At 42.4% G+C, this 13,147-nt stretch overlaps 1 protein-coding gene across 1 annotated transcript; it reads right to left on the minus strand.

Moving 5' to 3' along the window:
- Positions 1-13: 13 nt before the first annotated feature.
- On the minus strand, positions 14-12,917 carry cers4a (ceramide synthase 4a). The gene is made up of 11 exons (XM_070961115.1): positions 12,762-12,917; positions 11,501-11,677; positions 8,893-9,010; positions 6,834-6,952; positions 6,277-6,334; positions 6,072-6,122; positions 4,671-4,763; positions 3,721-3,849; positions 3,001-3,107; positions 2,127-2,283; positions 14-2,034 (listed from the first exon to the last, which is right to left on the minus strand). The coding sequence occupies exons 1-11, from the start codon at positions 12,914-12,916 to the stop codon at positions 1,828-1,830; spliced, it is 1,371 nt and encodes a 456-aa protein (XP_070817216.1). The 5' UTR covers position 12,917; the 3' UTR covers positions 14-1,827.
- Between the last annotated feature and the right edge of the window lie 230 nt (positions 12,918-13,147).

A 13,147-nucleotide genomic window follows, 5' to 3' on the forward strand; every position in this document is an offset into this window, starting at 1 on the left:
TTCTAAAAATGGATTGACTGACAGCAATGGTTATTTATTCAATAGAAGTCATTTATTAAAACTTTTCAACCGGTCACACAATCAACAAAGTATTAATGTGCACTCATAAGAGATAAACAGTCAAGTGTTACTTTCATGGATTTTATATCTATTTCTACTTTAAAAAAAGCAGTATTGTAGTGGGGGTCTCGGGTGTGTTTTTCAGTGGATCAGCCCTTTTATTGCTCTACAACTTAAATCCCACCTTGTGGTGTGGATCCCAGTGCAATTAAGTCCCTGTTGAGTCAGACAAAACCCTGCTTTTACTCCCATCACTTGTTTCTGTATAAAATTTTGTGGGCGCAGGACCCACTTGTCTGAGTTGCCCATACTAACCTATGAAAATGTAATACCAGTATGTAATCACCATAAATTAGCAGTTTTTCACTGTGTTTGAGTAAATGTAAATCCACCTCTTGTTCCTTTAAAGTAGTAGAGCACAGTCGAGTCATATCAAACATGTCATCATTTTTTATAGCAAACTATAAAGTAAACCTTTACATTTCAGTAAGACTTCAGTTCATCTGAGCCATAAAGCATTTGACCTTAGCAGACAACACCGCTATCCAAAATACCTCACATTTCACTAATGCCCACCTGTGTGCATACCTCTCATGGCTTACCTAGGCACTATCAGCCTCAACACTTCAAACAAAACAATCGAACCAGTCGATAAGGCCTGACCTGTGTGTTTGTCCAGTAAAGGTAATCCTACTTCCACACACGTCTTAAAATCAAGTGCTTGTCACAGAATAGTGTTAAAAAAAAACAAAAAAACAGCAGCCAAGGCACAAAACCAAAGTCGAGTAGAGCAAACCTGAACAAAACCTCGTTGAGAAATCATGCTGCCTGTCACAATGATATTCCAAGTAGAAAAAGAAACACATACACACAGTTCAAATCCATATTTCAAGGAGCAGTACATTTTTTTTGTAAAGGCATCATTTGCACCAGGGGGCGCCACATCTTTTCTAAAGAGTGATGTTAGTGACTGAACTGACAAAATCAAGTCCTATCACAGAAAAATATAACTTTATCATCCCTAAGGGACTCTTGCTGTAGTCTTTCATACTCTTCCACAGACTACAACAACGTAAAAATGACCTGTTGAATAAATGGTTCATTAAAAATAGATATATCATCTGGTTTATGGACAGATTTACTATATTCAGTGTTTTTAATAGTCTATGTACAATCAAACATACCATGTATGTGTTTACAAAGTTGTGGAGTGAATTCCTTTTAAAGTCTAGCTTTAATTTGTTCTCTTTAAAACATATTATATCACATATTAGAACAGTTTGATTTTGTGTAAAACATCTAGTTTTTCTTGCTGACCAAACAAAGAATAAAGGCATTAAAACACAGTCCATGTAAATGCATCCTTACGTATTTACAAACATCTTATTATAGTACACGAAAGAACCAGCATTGATACAAAATATACAAGAAAAAGACGTCATTTGTTTGTAAAGGAACTCTCACTGTGTCCTCGTTTTTCCGAATCAATTGTTACAGTATGCAGTGGTGAGGGTGACGGTAACGATGGCGTTTCTTCCTAATCTCACACTGTGCGTGCAGATTTACAATCATCTGTGCCTCTTTGCTTTTTTTCAAGATGAGCAGGATGCAGACTTACCCTGATCTGAAATCATCAATGGACCGTGTTGGATGTACACAAGCCACATGTATTTATCATTTGTCAGAAATGAGGTGATCTCCAATAGGCGGGAGGGGAAATAACCTTCTTTCCAGTGGGATTTAGCGGACGCTGACGGAGCTGCTCCACTATCTGGCTTTGGGCAGTCTGCTGTTTATATTCCTCTGGTTGGTCAGGTTGTTCAGGACACAGTTGTTAGCCAGCGATGCCAGTTTGGAGTTGATTGCACCCTTTCTTTGCTCCCAGCTGCATTCGTCCCCTTCTTCTTCAGGCTCCTCCTCTTCCTCCTCATCGTCCACCTCACTCTCCTCATCGCTACGTTCGTCTCGCTCCACCTGTGTAGGAAAATATGAATTCAATAAAACACTTTTTGGTGCCAATGTGACTGTAGTCATTGTCCTTCCCTTGTCACCTGCACTCTTCTCACCTTGCCCAGGAACACAAACTTGTAGACCATCCGCAGGATGAGATAAGCCCAGAAGACGTGCAGAGCTTGCAGCACTAACAGCAGCAAGTTGAAGAAGTAATAACCAAAGAAGGGCTGGAAGAATTCTAGAGACGTCACGAGGGTTGTGTGGAGCACTCTGGGAAACAAATACGGTGAGACACAGTCAGTGTTTGTATCGCTCAAACCCCAATGACTCGTTTTATGCAAACTTGCTGCAGTTATTGCGTTCACTATTTGTTTTAACTGTACAGTTTAGCAGTTGTTCTGTACTGTTACTGTTATGTAGTGAACATAATATGACACATCCATGCAATATGTCACGTAGTCAGGGTTCAGTGGTAGAAAAGGGTCCCTAAAGGAAAAGGTTGGGCACTGCTGGTTTTGAACATTTCAAGCCACTCAAGTACTGTTTCTCTGCACTTTGCCAGGGACTGAAACCTGCTGCTCTCAGCTAAGAAACCAGTGATGTCATGTTGGTGGGAGAGAGAGAGAGAGAGAGAGAGAGAAAGAGAGAGAAAGAGAGAAGGGAAAAGATGCATGAGGAAATGCGATACAACATGGATGCAGTTGAATGCTCCAGAAAAACAGAGCAGATCCTTGACTGCTCCAGCAAACCCTTAGCGCACACTACAGGAACTGCAAAAACAATACTGTACAGGTGGCACTGGGTATGAGGCAATATACAAATCTGAAGGAAATATGACATGATGTATTATTGCTAGCACTCAGACCTGCAAACCAAATGACCACTGCATGGAAACTTAGTGAGCGGCTGTGTGCAGTGTCATCTATTTGTATCTGGGAAATTTCAACATCTGGCAACACAATTTTATTGCAAAACTAGGAGATTTACCTGGCAGGTAACACGACCAGCCTCGTCACCAGGAAGACCAGAGCGAAGATGACAAACAGCGAGTCACAAGTCCTTCTCCAGCCACCATAGTGAAACATCTTGGCAGACTTTCAGAGGAAAAACAGTCTGTTAGTCAATAATCGCAGAAAAGACTTACCAAAGACAAAGAGTTACTGGCTGAATAAGACACCTGCGTCATTGTTCTTTTAGGTGGCAGGTAACGAACGGCCAGTCATGCCTGAGGTCACATGACCAGCTCTGCATATTTCCTCATCTCTGGGATGACAGTGACAGTCTTGATTTTCAGATGTTGTCAGTGAAATGCTACACCCAGGAACACCAGCCTCAAAAAACCAAGGACAATGGCCCTACTGTGTCGCAGACGAACCTACAGGTAATCATTTTACAGCCACAAAAGGTATTTTTATGTTTACCATTAACCATAATGCTTTTCTGTGCACAGCTCAGCTCAGACCGGACGCGGGGTTTCAATGTGATATGAACCGGAACACTTCCCCAATAAATAAACAATGGCTGCATTCAAGCCCAGTTCCCCATGACCTTTGTGTAATGCTTTTGGTATGTCGAAGCACGTGAGCAGACGAAATTCAAAGATCTTTCAATACATCTGAATGGCAAATTTTTGTTTCCTCCTTCCTTTTTCTCCGGCTAAAAGTAGCACAAACTGCTTTGCTGTGAAACTGGGGTGTGGTGTTTTACCTCCAGGAGGAAGTCAGAGGAGTCGTGCACCAGCATCACCAGAGTGCCAACCCTCACAAAGTTGGCACAGTAGGAGAAACCAATGAGGAATATGGTGGCAATGTGATGAATCACCTGCTCCTTGAAATCCTGGAACACACGCATGAGCAAACAGAGACCACACAGTATGAGGAGGACGTACAGTAACATAACCGAGACTCAAGCAGCTCTCCATCTGTGGTCATGCTCATCAGTTGTGTCCAAGTACTGGGACGACAGATTTACATCATGTCTGGAGTGACTCGTTGTTGTTTGAAGCTCAAATAACTTTGATCAGCAGCTTGGAGCCTCTGGTAAATCACACAAAACCACCTCCGTGTTTTGTTTTGTTTTTTTGTCACAGAATTAAAGAAAATTCCTAAGAAAGCTGCAGCAGCATGCATCTCAAATGATTTCCATAAAACACAGAAAGATAAAAAAAAAAAGAAAGAAAAAAATAGGTGCATTACACTGACTAGTTACAATAATTCCTGCATATAAAGCAGTTTAGAATACAAAATAGGCTTACTGAGGAGTTTAAAGGACATTTAAATGTTTGCTGAGTTCCTCTGGATGGGTTTGAAATAAATTTGTTTATTTCAGTCAGCTTTACAGCATGCGCTGAGGATTTCACATCCTGCAATGCTCAGTTCCAAAATGAGAGCAAAGTACACACAGTTATGATGTAATATCAGATAATCCAGAGCATAATCTGTATAAAGTTTAATCTCGCAAGAGAAAAACAACATTTGGATTACACTGTGCAAAAAAAGTGATCATGCTTAGCTTTTTGCTTTTGAGCATTTGACTCAACGTTCAAATCTCTCTGGTGCAAAATGAGAGGAAATCTCAAAACCAACAGGATGTTGCTGTGAGGTTTTAAGTGTATGTGTGTGTGTGTGTGTTTCTGTGTGTGTGGGGCTCAGACTCACTTTTCGCTTGACATCCACTGAGACACACAGAAGTAGCGACACATAGAAGCCCATTTCCAAGATGTAATACCAGTGATGAGCGTCGTCCACCGGCTGCAGAATGAGAGGAAGAGAGAAACGACAGGTCAACGTTCACATTCAGCAGACAAAACTGCAACAGAAGCATCTCCATAATCCCGTTTATCTGTGTAGCCTCAGGAAAGCACGCTGTGCATGCATGCTAAGGTGCTAAAGCTAAAAGGCTAGAATGAACTGATATTGCAGAGTGATGCTGGTCCACCTGCATGTATGTGCTAAGAGGTAATGAGACCCCCAAAGGGCCCCTTTGTCCTAAAACTACTCAGGACTCCACACCACTGAGCATTTACAGCCTTTCCCTCTCTGGCTGGTGTGTGTTGAGCAAGCTGAGCAAGCGTTCAGTGTTTCCAAAGCTCCTCATGGTCAAATAAGAACTCCTTCACATTCCAGTGAAGAACATGGACTGTATATAAACAACACTGTCAAACTGCTTTCAAAAAAAGGAGGTGTTTTCATTCAAAGAAAGAGGTGGCGTACTATCTCAAATCAATTACACCTCTCAGAACACACAGCATTCAAAGTCTGCAGCGCCACAATGGTAGGAAGTTGACTGAGGCATTAAACACACATCCTCTCTCCGTTAGCGGCCGCTAGACCTCAGAGAAGGAAAAAAGGTCAGTTTTGACTGCAGGAGCTGTAATCAGTCAGACTGCAGATACGGAGAGCTGCATTTTTTCAAGTGTTTTCTGTTCGAGGCCATGACCCCACAAGGAAGAGCTGTCTGCTCCGGAGGAATGTCGACCTGCAGGCAGAGCTAACTGTCGGCAACGCGGCAGAGATATTAGCTTTTCAGACTTAAGGTTAAAGGAAAAAAACCTGGAAACACAAAAGCATTCAGGCCAACAGTAAAGGAAGTTAAGGAATGGAGATGAAAGTTAGTGGGTGGGTGGAGTGTGGTCTCATAAACCCCAAATCTTCTGTGGCTAAATCCTTCAGCACAAGATTTTGTTTTGCTGCGCCACTCCCAGCTATTGTTTTCGCTGCTCTCCTTACTTCTAAGTACGCTCCAGCTGCGATCATGATGCTTTCAAATGTCTTGTTTTGTCTGGCCGACAGTTTAAAGCCAAAAATGTTCAGTTTACAATAATATAAAACTGAGAAAAAAAGCAAAGCCTCAAATTTGAGACCTGGAACAAGCAAATGTTTGGGATTTTTGCTTGATCAATCAATCAATCAATCAATCAATCAATCAATCAATCAATCAATCAATCAATCAATCAATCAATCAATCAATCAATCACATTGCTTCCTTGAAATACTGCCTGGCATGTTGTGATAATGACATCAAAACTTTCATTTCAAATCATGAGTTTTCCTGCTCACCTGTTTGGGATAACCTCTCCAACACTCTCTGTGATCCCAGAACCACGGAGTCTGAAAGATCAAACCGTCGTCAGCAGAGTCTTCACATGACACAAGCTTTAGTCTGAACATTAGCTCCACATCATCCCATGGCTATTCCTACACATTGCATCTGTAATGGAGGCCTGCTTATCTTAAAAGAAATAAAAGTGACTAACAGACTTACATTAATTAAAGAGCCGAGCCCTGCAGTGAACGCTATGAGGTAGAAGACAAAACGCCAGCTGCACAGATAGAAATAAACACCCACATTTGTTAGAGGCTACAATATAAATTCAATTAGTGAATTAGTTTCTATCAGGAACAAACTGACGGAATGCTGTACAGCAGCGAACATGAAAGGTTTCATTCCAACATGCTGAAATCTACTGATGTGATTCCCAAACATGGCTCAGACATCAAACATGGCAATTATGTTTTTCCTTGTAAAGGAAGACCTCTGTTTGGAAATAAGGCATTTTACATCAGATTATGAGACTTTATCTAAAATTTGCTGAAGAGACCTCTGCACAGGTCTACACAACATCCACCACACTTCAAGCCCTCTGCGATGTGAAACTGGCACCAGGAAATGAGCACGTTGATGGCGAACGAAGCAGCAAACTTCACCAGAGTGTAACATGATATCAGTAAGCTCGCTGCTGTTCATATGCCAGTTTGAAATATCCGTTTATTATTATTCCTATGCGCCGATGCACTGTGCCTGGCAAAGTAATGACTCACGAGGCCTCGCAGAACTTTTTGGTGTTGCTGGGTCGGTCCTGGTTCCTTCTGTGTCTGAACCAGGTCTGGATCTTTCTCTGGGAGAGTCCACACTGCTTCCCCAAGCTCACCACCTCACTCTGAGTGCACACAAACACAGATGCATGTTCACACAGACAGTTTGGGTGCTCACACAGGGTTAGACCTAACTTAATAATTATTAAGGTGTTTTATGGTGCCTGAGATGCAACTTTCACATGCATTTCACATGCACTATATAACCCACCAGAGCTCCGTGCTGATGCCAATGACAGCTGTTACTACTTCATTACAGGAAAATTCAGATCATACAAGCCGCATATTTAACCTGTCAAAATGGAGGACTCCTACAATGATAAATGTGCATAATTCAACCATTTATTCTGCACTGATGGGCATGTAACAAGACTACTGTTTCTCTCCTTGCTCTCTCTTCCTGCGTCCTGATAGTTCACACAGGGCTGTGGTGCTGTTGAAGAGGTCTTTGTGTTCCCCTGACTGTGTTGTGTAAAAGCATCTTACAAATTATATCACGCTTCTTTTCTCCCTCCTGTCAGGTGTCTGTGGCCTGGTGTTTACATGGCAGAACAACAAAGGGATCTGACCATTGCTGCTGCTGTTGTTAGTCCAGGCCTCATGGGAAGACATGACTTGCAAATAAGGTCACATGGGTAAAACCCAAGTATGCACACATGAACATGAACGTACACTGACAAGCAACACAGAGCAGCGCTCACGGAGCATTGGGTTTTCATTTAATGTGCCAAGTCATGCCTTGACATATCTGACAGGTGTAGGGCACTGCTTGTCTGCACAGGCGCATTGATGACACAATGCCAAACGAAACCAGGACGCTGGAGAATTTCCACGTGAACCTGAACTTCTCCTTAACTTGCCTGCACCTGCTCACTGGTTAAGGGAAAAGAATAAAAGTCTGCACAAAAGAACAATTGGGATTTTACAGTAATTACATTGATGCAAAGGTAAACTAAGGTTTTTGATTAGTACTTAAACAGGAGGAAATATGGCAATAAAAGGTGATAATGATAACTGAGGAGGACCATAATGATGGTGAAGCTGTTTAAAGGAAGCAGCATTTTCCCACATAAAAGTCAAAGCATTTAAATTTCCTGTATTACGACTAATCACTGCACCTCTGTCATTAACCACCCAGCTTCAGTTTGACTCATGAATTACGTGTCTGTCTGGGAATTTCCTTTTTTTTTTTACCAGTTCCTTCCTTCCTAGACAGCTCATCCTAATATTATTGCCAAACCATCACGCTCTTCATCCAAGGCGCACTCCACACATATACAGCAACAGCAGCGCATTTTCAAATCTATCTTTTTCCTTTCTGCATTTCGGTTTGCAAATGTATGCAAACCTCCGCAGGCTCGCATGAGCAGGTTACACATTTTCTTTCAATGATTGTGGCTACCTTACAAACACACCAGGGATTATGAGTGGGAGGCTCATGGTGACAACTTCCACTAAGTTTGCATCTGCTCTGCAGCGTTATACGGCATATGGCGCTAGTATGACATGAAGAATTACTTTCAGACACATTTTTATCTCCTTCTGCTGTAACCAGGTCTGTAGTTGAGGTTACAGAAGTGTAATGATATCAAGAATCAATAAAAATACTTTTATATTAATCATGCATGCAACAATAATGGAAATGTTGTGTAAATTGATGTATTACTGCAATTTACAGTCACCTTTATAATGGCATAATGGGGTCCTGTGTGATGTTTAATTACTATTATTAACATTCTCCCCGCTTTTTATTTTTGTTTTGCATTCTTATAAATTCTTTCAACCACTTTTTAATTTCTAATATTATTTTCAGTTTTCAGAATGAATTTTCAACATCTGTCCAGGGAAAAAATAGGGAAAAACAGCCTCTTTTAGTGAGACAGCCACTAAATCAAACTGAAGATGTAAAGTTGGGGGAACTGAAACAGGATTTGGAGATGATCGGTTAGAGGTGACAGATTTTCTGTCTGTCTGTCTGTTCTGAAGGCAGAACAGGAATACGAACTTGCGATGGCTGCCGACTGTTCTGTTTGTAGAAGGTCTCCAGCTTCGGGATGGTGGCGGCTCGAATCCGAATCCGGTCCTTCACACCTAAACTTTTGCTCAATGGGACGGCGATGAGCCTGAGAGGACAGAGAACAGGAGACATGTTTTTTTTTTCCATATCAACTTCAATCCCGACAGTACAACAAACTGTATAGATTACTGCATAATTCCACAGGGATTAACAAGAGATGACATCAGCAGCTGTCCAATGTGATCCCATGACTGTACAGATCAGAGAAATAGCAACAAGATAGCTCATTATGCTGCTCCTGACAGCCCGCAGAGCCGCTCCCATAGGCCTATTGTGACATTTGGCGAGACTGTCTGTCATTAGCTGATATGGCATCAAGAGACACTTGATCTCGATGTGTGCGTGTTACAGAGTGATGGAGACAGACAGACAGAAGAAGAGACATAGAAGAATAAGGGCAATGTGAGTGTGAGAGGAGAGATGTTCTGATAAGTGTTTTTGTGTGTGTGTGTGTGTGTACGTGCATAATCACATGTGTGTAACTCTAGCTAAGAGATAATCATCCTAAAGTGGGCAGGGAGGGAGAGATCAGAGAGGATGAGAAGGTCAGGACAGCTTTACACTGAGAGACAAACATGGTCTCTGGTTACAGGAACTTCTAACACACACACACACACACACACACACACACACACACACACACACACACACACACACACACACACACACACACACACACACACACACAGCATAGGAAACAGCTGTGGCCCGGGGTGATCAAATGAAGACACACCTTTTTACCTTCCAGCTGACTGACAGCTCCTCAGACACAAACAGCTCCTTAATACTTAATTGTCCACCGCTAACACACACGGGTGCATGCTGGTATTCAGCTACAGTATGCTGCTATTCACTGATCCCTCCTCTGCTACTATTACATCTAATGTTACTACGACACCAACAAAAAAACAAGCAATGGCATTAATCTTACATCAAGGGAGGTCATGCAGTTTTTCAACTTTAGGACAGGTAATTCAGTGGCAGATAAGGGAAGCATGCAAAAACAAGTCTCCTATCTGTTCATTCATCACGTGTCTGGGCATCATCTTCGTCACTCTCAGTTCCCGTCCTACTACCAGCAAAACTAGTTAAGTGTACAGGCAAGTTGACTGCGACTTTGCATGAACCTACAGTCACACACTTCTGAGCCAAACCAAACCCTCAACATTATTAGCTGAGAGATGGGAAAGCTTTGACGCATTTATTCTCCTGCACGTTTACATAACACAGAGTTCCTGAATCTCTGTTTCAAACAGCTGCAACGCCAGAAAAAACAACAGAATACAAAAGAAATCTTCCATTAATTAATAGTTTCACTGACAAAGTGGTAGAGTAGTTGTCACATACTTCAACCCTATTTGTGTCTAAATGTTGGCGACAGTGGACAGTGTTCCCTTAAAGTGCTAATTCATGTTTAGACCTGGATATGAACACTGTCTAATAATTTAATGGAAGTGTTTACTGTAATGGAAGTTAGGGCTGCAACTATTGATTATTTTAGATTATTAGTTCTTGTTTTACCTGACCAAGAGTCCAAAACCCCAAAATATAGGACTTACTTCAGTGTAAGCAGTAGATTCTTAAATTTAAGAACCTTAAGTATCACATTTTGGTCATATCAAATTCCTCCCAACGTGCTTAACCTGTTTCACTTTGAAATACATCACAATATGGAAGCGAGATGCCCTCAAAATGTCATTTCATCTGGACTTTACATGCTGTTAAGTGCTTCAAAAGATGACTACAATCCACCTCCTGTTGCCCATTGTAATTATGTCATACTGAAGAAAAGATCCAGCTCCCTCCTGTTGAGACCACAGAGATGTTTTGACCATTTCTAAGAACTCTCTTGATGCTTCAGCAGGATTGTCATAATAAGGCCTGCTGAGGATTTGCATTAAAGTTTTCCCATCTGAGCACTGGTTGTTATAGCTCCATAGTAGGTTACAGCCATTCAACATAAGAAAGTTCATCTTATCCCACTAACCGTAGTTTGCTTTAAAACTACATCAGCTATAAAGAAACCACCATCCCCATCACTGCTATTCCAGTGATTATCCTCTTTTTCCTCCAGCATGTGCATCACGTTCTATAAGGCTGAGCTCCCTCTGGGAGGAGAGAGGGCTTTCACACAGTCAGCAGCTAAAAACTGTCTACTCATGATGCCTGCCTCCCTCTGCACGCCTGATCTATACCCTCCACTCACAGGGAGCACTAATGAAGGGTAGAGAAGCCACACACACAGCTGAGCAGGAAGCAAAGCAGCCAGTCATCCAAGCAGCATGACCAGCGCAAGTATAAAAGTAAGTCAGATACACACAATGTGTTAAAACATTTGCTTTTACCTGACGATGGACTCCAACAAGTCACAATCACGCTTGACTTGACACATCAATCATACCTTATTTAAGATCACAGTTGTAGGTCCACCACAAATACTGACAACTTACTGGTCCAGTGAGTCAAGCAACAACCATGAGAAAGAAGATATCACATCTGTGCTTTCATGGTCCAGCTGTGTCCAGGTGTGTCTCACCTCTCAAAGACATATCTGAGGGCTATGAAGGCGAAGGCCAGGGGCAGGGTGTAGACAAGATCCCTGGGTCGAGGAACGTGGCCCTCGTCCTTCTTCATCTCAATGTCCGGCCAGTGGATTCCAGGGGGAAGCCAGTACTCCTCCTGCCACAGCCACTCATTTACCAGGGCCTCCATCCTGAGGGGAGAGAACAGCGTTTCATGTGACTGTTTGCTCCCAAGCAGAACTGACCTGTTAAAACATTCATGCCTTGTTCATATTCATGCCAACAGCAGCTGAGACCCCTCAAGATTAGACATTAAAGGACACACAGAGGAAGCAAAGCAGCGTTTTTCATGTTCAGGCTTGATGTAAATGAACTGCTCCAGGGTGCAACTCATGATTAATGTCATTACTAATTGATCTGCACATTATTTTCTTGATCTCTTGATCTTAATTGATTCATTTCTGGGCTGGTCAAAGATATTCCAGTGTGCATGACTAAGAAAAGCAGCATCACTTTGGAGAAGCTGAGACAGAGGAGCTTTGGTATAAGTACCTGAAAAATGACAGAAACAAGTATTTCAAAAATTGTTGCCCAATCGATTAATCAGTGTTTTAGCTCTACAGCACACAAAGTTTGACTTGGCCGGAGGCAACAAAAGAAACAACAACACATTACAAAACAAGACAAAAAAAAAACAAAAAAACAAACATACACCAGCCAAGAAAAACCACGGTGGGCCTCGGCCCAAACATGAGTCTCTGCATGTAGTCCAGCAAAACCTGAACGACGCACACACGCACCCAAACACAACCATAAACACACACGCACGGGCACACACCCCACTTTCTGCGGTTATGAAAACACATGCTCGAAGCTGATCCGCTTTCTACAGCGACACATTGATTGGCGTATTGATGAGCGGCACAGCGTGATGAGAGTGTACGTTAAAGCCTCTACGCAGCCTGCTGGAGGGAGAAAAGACAGCAGGCTGCGCATGACGGCGAGGCCACCACAAACACAACACACACCTTCCTCCTACAGAGACAAATATACCAGGCTGTGCAGTGCATAGTCCATGTGTCCATAATAATCTCGAAGCCTGCAGCCACAGGAAGGAAAGCCCACCTTTCACACCCAGACGACCAACCTCGCGCTGAACAGCCCCATCAGCCTACCTCTCCACATGTACCCATTCTAAATGCCAGACAAACAAAAAACACGAAACAAGCCTCACTGTTTCTCTGTAACAGAACAGAAATGCGACATTGCGGTTACCTGTCCGCGCTCCTGTAACGGGGATGAGAAGCGTACAGCTGCAAATGGGAGATGAGGAGGAGGAGGAGGAGGAGGAGGAGCGCGTTTGACGCAACCTGCTCCTGCTGAGGGCGGAGAGAGGCACGCGCTATCATCATCATCATCATCATCATCATCATCATCATCATCATCAGCGTCTCATTGGGTTTTCTGTCACCCTGCATGAGATAAGCAAGCGTCCGTCATTTCATATTTAAACCGGTGAAGTGATTGAATTGGTTTCAATGCAAGCAGGTAAAATGATAAAGGTGAAGTAATGCATATAAAAACAAGAGAATTATGAGTCATAAGCATAATTGCAAAAGATGATTTCTGTGTTTTCTGTATAAGCCATCCTTTAATCCTGT

The sequence above is a fragment of the Chaetodon trifascialis genome, chromosome 4 (assembly GCF_039877785.1).
Source record: "Chaetodon trifascialis isolate fChaTrf1 chromosome 4, fChaTrf1.hap1, whole genome shotgun sequence".
NCBI classification, from domain to species: Eukaryota; Metazoa; Chordata; class Actinopteri; order Chaetodontiformes; family Chaetodontidae; genus Chaetodon; species Chaetodon trifascialis.

Coding starts and splice junctions, on each gene's coding strand:
- cers4a (XM_070961115.1), bottom strand. CDS start 12,916: ATGATGATGATGATGATGATGATGATAGCGCGTGCCTCTCTCCGCCCT. Junction 9,011..11,500: donor CTCAGATATGTCTTTGAGAG/GTGAGACACACC, acceptor CTGTCCTCTCAG/GCTCATCGCCGTCCCATTGA. Junction 6,335..6,833: donor AAAAAGTTCTGCGAGGCCTC/GTGAGTCATTAC, acceptor CTATCTGTGCAG/CTGGCGTTTTGTCTTCTACC.